Below are 15,197 nucleotides of genomic sequence, written 5' to 3' on the forward strand. Positions count from 1 at the left end.
AAACACGGGAGATCGAATATGTTATAAATCCGAGGGCCAGTGAAATTGAAGACTACCGCCTCTCCTTATGGTGAATCGACGACAACGCTTACGAACCGGTAGCTATAAGCACAGAAAGCGGCAACCTGACGGAGAGTCAGATACGGAGGATCGAATGCCTTTCGACATGATTTTTCTCTGGACACTCCATCCTGCAATAGTCGACCCGTCCATCTTCAGATTGATAGACAGAACAGCCCACACCTTCGCTCTCACTTTTTCCTTGTTGTCTTGTAGGCCCAAAAGACACCTTCTATCACTTTGCATCAGCAATCATCTTCACCTTCCACAAGCATACTACACACCGACGTTCCCCTCATCTCCATCTCAATCTATACGACCAAGCCCAAGACAGCGACACCAATAGCGCCTCCAGCGGCAAGAATGGGGAGACCGGTAGCTGCGGTAGCTGCGCCCTTGGACTTTGATGTTGCGCTGGCCTTAGCAGTACCGGTGGATGTCATGGATCCAGTCGAGGACATGGAGGAAGAGGTCTTGGCAGATGAAGCGGCAGAGGCAAAGGCAGCCATGGCGAGGACGAAGATTGCGGAGAACTGCATGTTGTCCTGTGGGGTTTATTAATGAAGGTTTGGTCGATGGTGTTGCTAGGTGAAGTTACTTGTAAAGTGTTGTACTATTGTGATAGGGATGTGAGTGGTGTCAACGGAAGACCATGGTCTACCTGGATGTCTTATACGTTCTGTTCTCTAGCTCAGGGGTCTTCTCTCCAGGCTACATTTGGCCAATCTTCACACTGCAGCCTCATGAGGTGACGCGGCAGGACACGTAGATACTCCGCCGACAGTACGAACACTAGGTGATCCGTGATCTATGGTTTGAATCGAAGTTGAAGGAAGCCTTTGTCATATAGACTCATACCTCAGGGGCACCGCTCGACCCAATATAGCCAAGCTTTGAACCAGCTATCCATTCACCTTAGGGCGAAGAATAGTGCAAGCCGAGACATGATTGGTCTACAACACGGACAAGCCCACGTAAGCCTTGGTAGATCGCTCCGGAGTAAGCGTGTTGATAGGTCGCCTTTTGATCCAGATCTAGTAGATCACAATCGAATATGTGAGCAGTCTAGACGCAGCTGATCCATAGGCTAGCCAGAGAGCCGCCTTATTTTTGGAACATTGGAGCACATCCTTCGTTGTAGTATGGTTCAAAACGACTCATCTGCCGTTCATACGAACGCATAAAGTCAAACCAACCTAGGTTAAAATTTTGGTTCGGGCTGTGCAGGCTTGATTAAGCCAACGTCAGTTGCCCGCTCTCACAACCGGACTGATAGGGATTGGCAGAGAGGAAGGGCTGGCGTTCCAGGTKGAAGCGATCTTAAGACGACGGTCTGTCATGCCATGTAACACTACACTCGATGTATTGCCATATAGTACTCCATCATGTTCCTAAATCCGACTTAGCTCAAGTGGCTTTAAGTCATTCTCTACATCCACATGCACAGCAAGATCATCCATAGTATGAAGAGAATAATCCTTCCCAAGTCGACTAAAAGGACTTGTAATTAGTATCGCCAGCCATGATGAAGAAACATAGAACGCGAGGGCTATCAAAGCATATGGCCAGTTCTGACCTCTGACAACTCCCACAGAAGCGGCGTCGAAATAGAGAATGGTACAGGTGCCGCCGACCAAGGTAATCTGTATGAGAACGAGCAATAAAAGGCCGACTCGTGATGAGAGTACAATCTTTGTGATATTCGGAGTCGCTCGGCTCGATGCACCTGTTCCTCGCATGGCTATCTCTCTCCCGAGGAGCTCAATCAGGGCTCTGCTGTCTTTGAGATTTGGCTCAGGGGTGCCTGCAAGCAATCTTTGATCTGCAGCAACTCGCTCTTCTTCGTCGGATGACTTCGTTCCATAGCTATGATGCTCCCCATCCCCCGAATCACGTACCCACATGTGTTCGGTAATCGCACCTAGCGGCTGTACCAACAGAATGAGGGCTACCAGTTGACTGAATCCCCATTCCTCCTCCTTGGACCCAGTTTGAAGTAAATTTTGCTGCCGTGGAACCACCACCTGGATTGTCCCAAAAACAAGACCCCACAGCGAGAGCCACAGGGAGGCGGAGAATGATCGTAAGAACTCGACAAAGGCGACAACAGGGACTGCAGGAACCAGCAACAACCGAAAGCACCAAAGATATCTCTTTTGTCGAGTCTGCCTATACCGTCTCGCGGGAATTGACAGCAAGGACTCTGTTCCTCTCTCCAATGGTTGGCGAATGCCAAGCCCGTATAGTCGCCTCGTGGATTCAAACATGTCTCCGATCTTCCATATGTAGCTCACCAGGAGGAGAATATATCCTATCGGTGCGTCATTGTTCACACCATCGCCATAAGTCCTGCCCCAAAAACATCTGGCGGGTATACCCCAACCGGTAGTCTCGTTTTCTTGAACGTCATGGTCGTCGGGTTCAGAGATGTTGATGATTCCCCAATCATAGCTCACTGTGGGGATGAGGCCAACGACGAGCATCAGAAAAAGCACGACCATCCCTGTCAGACGCCAAGCCCGGACGGCAGGGTGCGTGCTCAAAAAAGGCCGTAGGATGGTAAGAGCAGAGAGATGTACTGAACTGGCAAGCCATGCCAAGTATAGCACGATCTGATAGTGGTAGACGCTGGTCTCGCCACTACGGAGGCCAACAAATCCAGCGGCCATGATGGCGATTCCCGTGACAATCTGTTGGTCGCTGAGCGCGAGGATGGTATGCTGCAAGACGCGATGCAACTTTGGATGGCGATGGACGCGAGACCTGACTCGCATGATCTTCGAATCCGTGGGTGATAGTAATTCTGGTTCAACAATTCCAAAGGCATACGCCACGAGGACCACGGCGAAGGAGACATAGGCGCTGATCAGGAAAGCCAGGATAACGCCTATGCCAGAGATGTCGGCATCAGGCTTGGTCACGGCGCCGGCATTGATGATGCGCAGACATTCTTCGTGGGAGAGCATTGTCGGTGGGTTGGCCAGCGCATTGCGAGGAGGAAGCGGTGGAGGAGATGCATCAATGGCAATCCATCTTGCAGACGCGCGGTCTGATGAGCGGATACGCCATTGCTAGCTAACTTAACCTAGGTACCGTTGGGAAGTGTAACTCCCAAGACTCATAACGACTTATCTTGATTGTTCGGAAAGTTAGTGCATTGCACCATGGCGCTGGCACGGCCCGGTAATGTCGCTGTTACCGAGATTAGCTAGTAAGCAGCATTTCAGAGCTGTTATAAGGCAATATCGTTATTTTATGTTCATTTTAGAAGGTGTACTAAAGCCTTACTCTTACTATCGCCGCTTCGCTATTAGTATTAATAGTAGTAAGGCTCTATCTATCTATATACGCCGGCTCCGTATCTATCGCTCTACTACCTTATTATCCKGTAACTCTATATCTTGTTTATCCTTACTATCGCTATCGCTATCGTTATTATTATCCTCCGGTAGTAGCCCTTAACTATATAGCTAATTGTTCTAATCTCTTAAGTTATAGCTAGCCGGCGTGTTAAACGTATCGCTAGTAGGGTAGTTAGTGCCTAGCGGATAGACAAACTTATTAATATCGAACGGCTCTACGGTTTAAGCTTCCTTACGCTTACGCTAGCGGAGCGGAGTAATTCGACGGTAGCGACTTAGTAGTAATAATTACGGTAGCTCTAATAATTACGGAGGTTCGAATTAATAGCGATTCGGCCGTAGAGTTAGTAAGCCTATATCCGAGGATAAGTTAATAATATTATTAAAGATAGGCTAGCGGATTAGTAATAAAATAGCTGTACGCTACTACTATCGAGCTACCGCTAAGCGATATACTAGTATTATATTAGGTATAGTAATAATTAGTAGCCGTAAGGGTGTTATTAGTAATGCCGGCCTATCGCTGTTATTCGTCTAAATACGCTCTATTTCGCCTATAAAGTAGATAGCGTTACTAGCATTAAACAAGTTAATACCGAAGGAGTTAAGGGTAGCAACTATATCCTTATAGCGCCGTATATACGCTATAAGGACCTATTCCCTTATAACGTCGTCCTTAATGCTCTTATTATCCTTAATGCGCTAGTACTAGCCGTTTATTACCTCTATCGCCTCCTTATAATATATACGTAGGTTACGAAGGAGCGGCTCTTACTACTATACGATAATATCCTCCGGATTAAAGCCCTCTAGCGAGAGTTAAGTAGTATCTAAATTACTCTAATACTAAGCGACTTTCTAAGAGTTTAGAGGTATATATAGCTATACGTACATACGCTACTACGGCTCTATAATCGTATATATATTAAATAGGTAATTACGAAGGATGTAATTATAAGGTAGCCGGTGTTAAAACCACGTAAGGTAATTATAGCGAGAGGGCGTTTTTTCGTCGTACTAGTATATAATACCGCTATGCATTACCTTCGCCTTATCCTTATTTTTATACGCAATATCTACCTGTTTACGAAGGTAGTCCTAGTAAGCTAGCGACAGCTTTTTAAACAACTCTAGCTCCTTTACGATCTAATAATAAGTGCGTTTGCTAAGCCTAAAGGACTATAGATAAGCCTTATATAGTAATCGAGCGTCTACCGTTAAAAGCTCGACAATCGTTCCGTATAGGTTATACTAAATAATCGTTGTTTTTCGGCTATATTTAATAGCATAGTAGTATCCTTCGAGAGGTAAAGTTGTCCTTATCTGCATTAATAGAGGGTTAGTAAGGCGAGGCTAAGTAGCCTACTTAATTAAGGATTTACCGCTCTAGTTTTTTTAAACGTACGTAATAAGCTTATTACGCTCTATAGCCGTAAGGCAGTAGTTAGCCTTTAGTAGCTATATAATCGCTATATTGTTAGCGGCTACCTTAGTTACGTTCCTTATATAGTAGATAGCGTAATAAAATTACTTTATAACCTTCGGATATTAAAGCTTAGGGAATAACTTAAGGAAGGTTTCTTTCGTATGCCTTTAATAGAGGTATAGCTATATCCGGTCGCCCTTAAAGGTTAAGTTAAGAGCTCGTTACTCTACTATAGAGTTATCGGTAATAGCTATCTAAGGGCTCTAGTTTAGATACTACTTCTTAAGTACGCGAAGGCCGGACTAAATAAGCTTCGCTTTCTACGTTTAGAGTATAAGGTAGCCGGCCGGTAGCTAGCTACTAAGGTTGTTACGAATATATATAGTAAAGAGCGTCTAATTAAGGTTAGTAGTTTTATAAGTACCGTTAAGTAAGAAGAGCTAATATTAAAAGAAAGAAGTTAGCTATTACCTAAATACTAATCCTAAGAGCTAGTATAGCTCTACTCTTCCTTTATCTTTATCCTTTAAGTACGTACATTACCGGCCTTACTATTATTTAATAGACGCTATTACTATACGGTCTAAAAGACAATGCCCTCCTACTTCTCGCTATCGACCTAAGGCTATACTAATTCGTATTATAGTAGTATATTATCTACGCTATCCGTTAACTTCTCTAAATTATAGTCTAAATTATCTAGCTACAACCTTACGCTATTACGCTAAGCTATGCTAGCCTTACGAATATTACGCTTTTTCTTCGACTAAGCGACGGTTCCGGCCTTAACTACATTACCGCCGATTATACCGAAGATATCCGCTAGAGGGCCGCTTTTAACCGCGTAAAGGACGGCTATAACGTTTAAGTTATTAGTATATATAAGGGACTCGAGGGTATTCTTTAATACTAGGTTAGCGGAGCGGATATCTATATACTCTAGCGTATAGTAATGTAGCTCGGTACCGTCCGCTATAGTATCGATAATATGTTGTTTTACTTCTACCTCGAATAGCTCCTTCGTACTAGGGCTACAAAACCTCCGTGTTATAATAATAGCCGCATTATAAGGAGCCTCGTAATATTCGACCTTACGGATACCTTTAGGCTACCGCCGCTCCCTCCCTATATCTTAATAATAGCGATAATATAGATACGACCTCTACGTTAAGCTATCCTTCGTACGAGGGCTCGGCTTCTTAATATATACGTTTAATACGCTATTTATAGTATACTCGAAGGTAGTAAGGTTAGTAAAGGATTAAGGATAATATATATAATATATTAAGCTCCGTAACGCTACGGTTTAATCCGCAATTTAATAATGTCTTATAAAGCGTAAGGACATAGTAGATAAAAGAATAGATAGATAAAGATAAAATAAATACTAATACTTATAGGCAGCCGCTCTCCGGCTATATATAGATATTACTAGATATAGCGAAAGGTTATTAAAGTGAGGTAGAGGGCTTAGAGCCCTAGTACACCTTTTAAAATAAACATAAAATAACGGTATTACCTTATAACAGCTCTGAAATGCTGCTTACTAGCTAATCTCGGTAATAGCGACATTACCGGACCGTAGTTCCTTAGTAGCTTTCGGCCGCTAAATTTCCGAACAATCAAGAGCTGCTCTTATAACCTCAACTCTCCCCGCGAATAAGCGCCATGCTATGTTGGCAAGGATTGGCACGGAGAATACGGGTTCAAGTCCGGCCGTCTACGCCATCGCAGTCCCACTTCGGCTTTGTGTGAGTTGACAGTATATACCACGTCGTCGTCGGCTGATGAATGCCAAAAGGTGGGTTCGTGTGAAGGATGTTTATGATGTGTTATGAATCATCCCGGTTTAGATGCCATCTCAAAGCTTAATGCCCGGCTAAACCACGGTCTTAGTAGTAGCTTATCCTGTCATCAGCGGGTGGCGGTGCCAACATCCTTCGCGTCCATGAAGATCCAACAAAGAGGATGGAGAGTGTAAGTTTTAACTGGAGATGTGGCTATGCAGGACCTGGCCGGTTATCGTGGTTAGGTAGATATATTGCGATGACCCGCTCTCCCCTTAATTCTTTCACCTTGACATCCACATGCCGTAGATCTGCCATCGCGACCTCATGGACGAGCAGGGTGCAGCAGATCTGGGTGCTAGATTCGAGGCACTCCCCACCGAACTGCGAGCCCACATCTTCTCGACCCTGCTTGTGCGTCATGTCAAGTGGGATGTGCGACACCTGATGACCTGCCAGCGATCGATGGAAAAGACTACCAGCGGTTACATCCCACCCTCACATCACGATCTTCCAGAATCAGAGAACATCTACATCTGTGCCGAGTGTGGACCAGTCACTCACGAGCGGAACTGGCGGCACGCGTTCGAACGGGGATACAAGGTATATGAATCTCCATGGCGAAGTACGTGGGCACCGCCTCAAAGCAACCCGTTCCTCTGCACCATATGTTATGACGAACGCTGGCGGAGCCGACCATTCCCAGAACCAACCAATCTTCCGTGTTTATGCGCTCGACGAAAGAATCTAGAAGTCCGTCTTGTGTGTCGACAGTGGAATGTGGAAGCTAGCGAGGTATTCTTCTCTGAGAACACTTTTGCATTCGACGACTCCCCCATGATGGGCTGTTTCTTCTCTGCCATTCCTCAGCATTGGACAGCATTAATCACAAAAGTCAGCCTGCTTTTGCCGTTGTGGAAGGAGGATGACAATGAAAGCATTCCAAACACTGCCACGATAGCCGCATCGTTATCTATACTTGACGATCTTACTTGGCTGCGTTACCTCGAACTGGATGCCAAATTGTTGAACAAGAAGGAAACAGCAACAGCTCTGTTGGAATGTCATATCTCGAGCCTCCGACAGGTGCGTTTCGTCGTTGAATGTCCGTACAAGGAGATGTATTGGCGGGAAGTGGAGCCTCCTACATACGTCTGGGCTGAGCTGCAAAATCGTCAYCTTCTCGTAGGCCAGTTTCCCGAAGTCGTGGCTCGTTCCATGAAGTCACAAAGCACTGAGATGTCAAGTTTCTCGATAGAGGAAGAGGTCGAGCGACAGAGAGAGCTGTACAGACTGGTTCAAGACGACTCCGAGCTGTGGGGAGAGCCAAACAAGCCATCTGCAATGCCCAGTGAGGACTTGGATTGGACTCTTTTTCCTGATTTCGACGTTTGATGATCTTGCTTAGTCGAAGATGGCGTACGGAAGGGGCTGATGTAAAGCAGGCCATTCCTACCTAATATAGCGATTACAATGGAAAGAGGCTGCGTGATTTTATGCCACCTTCTGTGGCTAAACAACATCCTCATTCCAACACCTTTTCCGCTCCAAATATCTATTGCACGTCTTCTGATTGACTCGTTCTACTCTCACCATTCATCATGCCTATCCCTTCTGAAAGCATTGGCGCGGCTGCGTCTCGAAATGCAGGATCATCACCTACGTCTCCTGCTGCGACGAAACTAAAGTCAATGGTCAACACTCATGAGACGCATCCCACCGTGCTGGAAAAGGACAAGTCCATTCATCCGGAGCATGGCGTTATTCACTACCCATTCTACTTTGGAGGAGTTGCAAGCTGCGTATCTGTCTGTTGTACGCAGCCACTGGGTGTCGCGGGCGTACGTGTACTCGACAACTGAACTAGCGAGCACGGCACTGACTTCAAGCAGCTTCGATTACAAACGCACGATCACAAGTCCACTCACCTTGGTATGGTCCGTCTCTTCGGCCAGGTCTGGAGCCATGAAGGTATTCCAGGTCTGTAGAAAGGAGTATGAGTCCATGCATCCTCCGACACACACATTTGGCTAATGTCACTCAGCTGGGTGCGTCCCTCACGAGGACGGTCATTTACTCGGGCTTGCGGTTCGGCATATACGAAAAACTCAAGGAAATGTCAACAACACCCACTCACACCCCAACGGCACCAACCATGGCGGCTTTTGCTGCGTGTTCTGGAGTTGTTGGCAGTTTGAGCAGCAACTTCGCAGACATCGTCTGTCTCCGCATGCAGCGCGATCCTGGACTGCCCATCCATCAGAGACGCAACTACAAGAACATGGCTCATGGCGTGGTGAAGATGATCACAACCGAGGGATGGGGCAGCATTTGGACGGGGGCTGGCGTCGGCGCAGGAAGAGCAGCCATGGGAACAGCGACACAGCTGGCCGGATACGACATCTTCAAGCGGGAACTCATGAAGAGGACATCTCTCGGTGATGACATACCCTTACACATTGCGTCCAGTTGTCTGGCAGGATTCCTCTCAACATTCTTGTGCAGTCCGCTAGATGTGTTCAAAGCTCGGGTGATGACGCAAAACAGCACCAATTCCGTCCCGACCATGCTCAAGCACATGTTCAAGACTGAAGGCCTCTTGTGGATGTATCGAGGCTTGACACCAGCTCTAATCAGCAGAGGTCCTTCGACAATCATCACTTTTGTCGCTTTCGAGCAGTTGAAGAAAGCATACCGTCGTGCGCATGGTTTGGAGACCTGAGGAGCGGTTGTATGATATCAGCCACAGGTGCGAAAGGAGAGCGGGTGCTATTTTGACGTATTCTTTCTGGACGAAGGAGTGGTTGGGTGATCTGTGTGGAGTGCTGAAATTTGTTGATTGAGGATGAGGAACCCTAGAAAGCACACGAAAGTATCACAAGTCATATCGGATGAACAAACTTGGGTTCTTATGCCCCCTGTCGCAGAGTCCCACCAGCTGAGTATGCCAGAACATCAATCACCATGTCAGTCCGCATGTCAAAAACAATCTTGCAAGGCTCTCCGCCAGAACACTACCGTCGTTAACAGTCTTGCCGCCGTGTCTTCCTGCACAAGTCAAACAGGACTTTGGCCCATTCCCATAATGTTCTCGCCTTCTGTCTTGCAAACTCGAACTTCGAGGCCCAATCCATCTCCGCTCTTCTTCATCCACATGATTAGCCGTATTTTGGAGCGATTCGGATTATCGATTGTGATTGAAATGTTGCCTCCTGTGGTCGATGACGGAGTATCGATATGCTGATGGGAGATGTTGGTGATGGTGATGGTGCGCTGAAGTTGTGGCGCAGGTCGAAGGTGAAGGTAGTGAAAGTTAAGAGCACGTGCCGTTTCAGCTGAAATTCAGCAGTTGCTGCTGCTTTACTTGCCCCAACCTCAAGAATTTTCCAGAGTCGAGCTCGTGAAGGTTCAGCCAGTTCATCCCACCCTGCTCGAACGCAGTCAAGGCACAGCGTAATATTCAGTGTGAACCCTTCTTGCAACCTCCCGCCCAAAGCGTCGTCTGAAAAATTCACTAACATACTCGCCCATCTCGAATCATCTTGGCCTCCAACCAGCCTGCTGCGCTATAAGCCCGTAGTCTGGGCAATGACAGATAATGCTGGATACGAAGGCCCTGTAAGCCTCAGGTATCGAACGCAGGCACTTCTCGAGACGCTTAAGATCAAACTTCCTGCTCGAGAAGGTTCGTAGACAGTAGAAGTCCACGGCGTAACGTTCCCGCGTGGAACTGTTCAGCTGAAGGATTTTCAGATCCGCGAAGTAGTCCGCGCGGGAAGCTGGATCTTGTATCTCGCAGACCTTTGGACCTACCAAAGCCTTATGGGCTATAAAGGTGAAGTCCTGGATCATGTCATGCAGTTCTCGTGGTAGATTGTCCAGTCGTCGCCGGAGTTCATCTTCCTTCGAGACGTTATTCATATCGTTCGAGGATGGGCTGTTGGTGGTAGAATTCCCATCAACAATCGTGGCCTCAAATAGTTCGGTAACCTTTGTACTTGAGGAAGTATCCGCCATGTTCGAGACTAACGATGAGGAAATTGATTGGAATGATCTTTTGTGTGTCTTGAAGAAGAGTGGATCAGATTCCAGAAAACGAGTTAACGGTCGGAAGGGCCGGTAGGCCAAATTCGATGTGCGAAGTCAGCATCAATATCACGTGCATGGCTCGCCATACACGGTACAGCCATGACCATACTTTGTACCGCTATTGCTTGTGAGTCAGGTTCTCGGAAGCTCTGCTTTCAACGAATAGAATATGGTAGCGGAGGCCGGCAGAGAAGCCGAGTCGTTCGCAGGCAGGCACATATTGTATCATACAATCTAGTATCTGCGTACGATGGAGACGATACGACCAGTGCGTAGCCATACGAAAATGGTGAGGGTGAAAGATGCAGACGTTGAAGAGGAAGAGGTGTGAGGTTTGAAAGTCCCGCCTTCTCGCTTATCTCACCTTAGCGCCGATCTCTCGATACGAGCTATCCGAACCACACTTTTTTGTTCGTCCATCATTCCCTCCATCCTCCTCTCCACCATCTTTCCACATCCAACATGGCGGCCACCACCGATCGTGCCCGCTTCTACCTCGAGCAATACGTCCCGGAGTTGCAGGAATTTTCCCGCAAAAAGATCTTCACGCCCGCCGAAATCACCGCCATAACGGCGAAACGCAGCGACTTCGAGCACGTCCTGAATGCTCGTGGTTCAACACCCGCCGACTACGCGCGATATGCCGTCTACGAATCAAATCTCGACTCGCTGCGGAAGAAGCGATGTCAGCGACTGGGCATCAAAGGTTCCAAGACATTTTCTGGTCAACGAACAGTTTTCTTCGTGCTGGATCGTGCGACCAAAAAGTTTCCGGGAGACATGGGCCTGTGGATGCAATACATTCAATTCTGTCAAAAAGAGAAGGCGAATAAGAAACTGGCGAGGGTGTTCACATCAGTGCTGAGGCTGCATCCAAGAGAATATGGAATGTGGGTTCTCGCGGCGAAGCATTACGCCGAGGGAATGGGCGATATGAGCACCGCGAGAGGGTACATGCAGAGAGGACTGAGGTTCTGCAAAGATGAGAGGAAGCTTTATCTGGAGTACGTGCGACTAGAGATGGTCTACCTTGCAAAGCTGGCGGCACGAAGGAAGGTTCTGGGATTGGACGAGAGGCGGCAGGAGAAGGCGCAGGACGAGGACGACAACATGATCAGCCTGCCGACAATCACGGCGGAAGACATCAACCCCGACGCCGGAAAGGGTATCGAGGAGGTGGATGAGGCCGCGTTGAAGAGACTTGCGAATGCACCAGCTTACACAGGCGCCATTCCCATTGCGATCTTCGACTCGGCGATGAAGCAAGTCAAGAATGCCGCAGAGGCGGCGGAGGAGTTCTTCAACCTGGTGTTCGAGTTCAGTGCGGTTCCTTCGACTGCTGTCATCTTGGAGCACATCTTGGACCATCTACGCACAGCCCATCCCAACACCGTCGAGACTGTGGTGTGTGAGGCGAAGCTTGCGCTCTTCGGTGTGGATATGAATTCTGCAGATTTCCCACCTGCTCTTGGGCGGGGTCTTGCAAGTCTCAAATCTGGCACAAATGCGGTACCAGAGAAGCAGCGGAAAAGGTTCGCTGAGAAGGCGATCGCGTTGTTGTTGGCTTGGGGCGGAGCTCCGGACCAAATGGACGAGGATGTCTCGACTGTGCTTGCCGCTAGCATGAACCGGTATCTCAAGCTGGCTGGGCGGGCAAAGGAGGAGACAGGAGCGGCGTTATTGCACAAGGCAAGAGGGGGTGATGCGTGGAATCAGGAACTCATGATAGAGGGTTGATCGATCGAAGCAGCTCTACCGTGCTACGCTGAGATGACACCGTTCTGAGATGATGCCCTGCATATGGGAGCGCACAGTTGAGGGACAAGGATGTCCGGTCTACCCAAGAGGTATCGGAAAGAAATTGGCTTCGTCCGCCATTCACGAATATGCTTGAGTGAAGCCACAGTTGCTCAATGCGCCGCATCGGTTCACCGCGCTCTGTCTCACGATCCCGGCCCTTCTTCTACCCACTAGTAGCGAGCTGGGAAATACGGGTTCTATTTAGCCGGCAGAGTGCCAAGTAGCTCACTTGCCGCATACAAGTGATAGACGGTGAGGTGAAGTATTTACGTCTTCACAGGCTCGAGATGAGAGGGCTTCATCTGCATCGCAGCACATGCCATTCATCTCGTGCACTTGCTACTTGGGGTTCTTAACCAAGCTCTCTGCTTCGCCCCATCTCATCCAGCGCCACGGATCAATGACGCAGATCACTCTTGGGCAGAAGATGACTGAGTGGCGGGGTGGACATTCCACTTTTCGTCGTGGAGCGGGATAGTACGAAGCGTTTTCTGGCTCGATTCTCCGCGCTTGAGCGGATGTATGGACTTCAACCTGAGACGGGACAAACTGCACAACGCCAAATGTATGTATGCCTCACATCAAACGTCGTTTGAAAATCACCTGGTTCAAGGTATCATCAGTCACTCCYGTAGTCCGGCTGTCGTCTTTTGCGCTGCGATATGCCTCTTACCCGTCCTTCATATCCGCCATGTTAGCCTCGGGTTGCTCGAGAGCTTCGGTCAGCCCATCTTTCTCCGCTTTGCATCTCCTCGTGCATTTCTCTAGGTGTATGAGGCCCGTCGTTGGGTCTTGCCTTCTTTCGCTAGGTGTTCGTTCTTGCCTCTCTCCCTCGACATCTCTGTAGCCTTCCACAACCTCAAGGCCGTCTGTTTCCGTGAGCTTCGCGATCTCGAGTTCCTCTTGCTACTCTGTCGAATCGGCAGGCGGTTGAGCCAAGATCCGAGTTCACTGCCATTGGGATTCGGTGGGCAATAAGGAGATGTCAAACACAGGGCATGCCTCATATCAGACCTCGTCTGGCCATCACTTGCCTCGTCATCAGCCAGTCTTGCATCCGTCCATCTTTCACGTGAGAGTGAGAGTGAGAGTGAGGTGCACGTACCACTGGCATTCATTCGCTCACCACTAAACAAAGGAACGTCTGTCGCACTTCACCCCACGCCGCGTCCTTTCCATCACAAACACCAACCTCCGCGTCTCATTCGGCAACTAAGGTACGTACCATAGCACCCCGGTGTATTCGGACGTACCTATTCGGACAACTCGGCAGACACTGCAAACCGTCCCTCCCAGCACGACATCACGAATGCAGTCAACAAGTACGCCTCAACAACCAACTTCGGAAGTACCGACTGCCTCTCGTATGATGGCAGACCAGGAAGCTCCCTTGTCTTTGGAATCCTCGGTTGAGTCCATCCTACATGATGCCTCCCTCCTCCACAAGTCCACCTCACCTGACGACACTACATGCCCCGAGTCCAAATATCTGCATGTTCAAGATGCTGCACGCTTCAAAGCCCGACTTGATGAGCTACCGCAAGAACTTCTTGACATGATCGAAGAACGTTTGATGTCAGCACATATCGAGTCGTGGATAGACTCGGTGCCTGTCGAGTCCAGTACATCCATCACCATCCCGGGCGTAAGTTGGTTACACTATACGCTGGATTATGGTGCCGAGTACAACGAGAAGCCCTGCCAATCTTCGATGGAAGTGCATAGTCSACCTTGGATACACCATCCGCTGAAGATCATATCTCCAGACTGGGTCAGACAATCATCTGCCGTGTCATCAGCCAAGGCCGTGGTACGTCTTTCGCACGGGAGTCCGTCTCTCACCTGAGAGGCCATTGACAACATCAAACTCTCTGGACTACAGTGCTTCATTTTGCATCCTTTTCAATTCAAACAACACCCAAGCGCTGAGCTGACTCCGGCTCCCCAAAAACAATTTCCCCCAGCACAATTCTCATGCAACGACCACATTCAACGATCAGAGCGTATTCGCCGTGCTCGTAAACGGCGACTGCCWCGCCCAAACAAAGTCATTGCGAAATATGGAGCTGAAATAGGCGAGAGAGATGCGATATCGAACCCCGTTGTCTGTGCAGGAGGATTGAATCCTACTTACGTCACGCCTCGCTACACGGAGGACAAGCAGATCCACACCAACATCTCAGCCTCAGCCCCACTCTGCCAAGTAGGCAACATCATACGAGTAAGTCGTTTATATTTATTCGTCCAATCCTCTCCAACAACAATCGTTGATCAACTCTCCAGGCCACGAAATCCCAAGCCCGCCCCTGATATGGAAATGGATGAGAAACAAACTACATCTTCACCTCCATCTCAACGACCAACCCCAAAACGACGAGACACAGACAAAACCAGCTTCTGCGGCCTCTACGACGCAATAACGAATTTTGGCATCAGCTTATGTTGCTTTCTTGGTCGCTGAGCACGAACCCAATGCCAACCAAAGCACCCACACCTCAAATTCCACAATCAGCATCAAACCAAACCCCAAAACCATCAAACTCCGAAAAAACCTCCATCAGCTGCATTCTCGAAACAGCAGCAAGCCTCATTGCCAACTATCTCGCCCGCTGAATTCCCCACCAAACAAGGAAAGACACAATGTCGACCAAAACTCCTCAACCACCACCACCT

At 48.4% G+C, this 15,197-nt stretch overlaps 7 protein-coding genes; 4 read left to right on the plus strand and 3 right to left on the minus strand.

The window, feature by feature from the left end:
- Positions 1-371: 371 nt before the first annotated feature.
- Positions 372-599, minus strand: RCC_04486 (uncharacterized protein; the record flags this gene model as incomplete). Its single annotated transcript, XM_023769764.1, has 1 exon — positions 372-599. The coding sequence occupies one exon, from the start codon at positions 597-599 to the stop codon at positions 372-374; it is 228 nt and encodes a 75-aa protein (XP_023625532.1).
- An 852-nt stretch (positions 600-1,451) lies between these two features.
- Positions 1,452-3,026, minus strand: RCC_04487 (uncharacterized protein; the record flags this gene model as incomplete). Its single annotated transcript, XM_023769765.1, has 1 exon — positions 1,452-3,026. One exon carries the CDS (start codon positions 3,024-3,026, stop codon positions 1,452-1,454), a length of 1,575 nt encoding a protein of 524 aa, XP_023625533.1.
- Positions 3,027-6,962: 3,936 nt separating this feature from the next.
- Positions 6,963-8,030, plus strand: RCC_04488 (uncharacterized protein; the record flags this gene model as incomplete). The annotated part of the gene is made up of 1 exon (XM_023769766.1): positions 6,963-8,030. One exon carries the CDS (start codon positions 6,963-6,965, stop codon positions 8,028-8,030), a length of 1,068 nt encoding a protein of 355 aa, XP_023625534.1.
- A 206-nt stretch (positions 8,031-8,236) lies between these two features.
- On the plus strand, positions 8,237-9,357 carry RCC_04489 (related to dicarboxylate carrier protein; the record flags this gene model as incomplete). XM_023769767.1 has 4 exons in its annotated part: positions 8,237-8,476; positions 8,528-8,572; positions 8,624-8,629; positions 8,680-9,357. The coding sequence occupies 4 exons, from the start codon at positions 8,237-8,239 to the stop codon at positions 9,355-9,357; spliced, it is 969 nt and encodes a 322-aa protein (XP_023625535.1).
- Positions 9,358-10,172: 815 nt separating this feature from the next.
- Positions 10,173-10,652, minus strand: RCC_04490 (uncharacterized protein; the record flags this gene model as incomplete). The annotated part of the gene is made up of 1 exon (XM_023769768.1): positions 10,173-10,652. One exon carries the CDS (start codon positions 10,650-10,652, stop codon positions 10,173-10,175), a length of 480 nt encoding a protein of 159 aa, XP_023625536.1.
- Positions 10,653-11,186: 534 nt separating this feature from the next.
- RCC_04491 (related to HAT (Half-A-TPR) repeat-containing protein) lies at positions 11,187-12,461 on the plus strand (the record flags this gene model as incomplete). Its single annotated transcript, XM_023769769.1, has 1 exon — positions 11,187-12,461. The coding sequence occupies one exon, from the start codon at positions 11,187-11,189 to the stop codon at positions 12,459-12,461; it is 1,275 nt and encodes a 424-aa protein (XP_023625537.1).
- Positions 12,462-13,833: 1,372 nt separating this feature from the next.
- On the plus strand, positions 13,834-14,834 carry RCC_04492 (uncharacterized protein; the record flags this gene model as incomplete). XM_023769770.1 has 3 exons in its annotated part: positions 13,834-14,334; positions 14,407-14,745; positions 14,808-14,834. The coding sequence occupies 3 exons, from the start codon at positions 13,834-13,836 to the stop codon at positions 14,832-14,834; spliced, it is 867 nt and encodes a 288-aa protein (XP_023625538.1).
- Positions 14,835-15,197: the final 363 nt, after the last annotated feature.

The sequence above is a fragment of the Ramularia collo-cygni genome (genome assembly GCF_900074925.1).
Source record: "Ramularia collo-cygni strain URUG2 genome assembly, contig: RCC_scaffold06, whole genome shotgun sequence".
NCBI classification, from domain to species: Eukaryota; Fungi; Ascomycota; class Dothideomycetes; order Mycosphaerellales; family Mycosphaerellaceae; genus Ramularia; species Ramularia collo-cygni.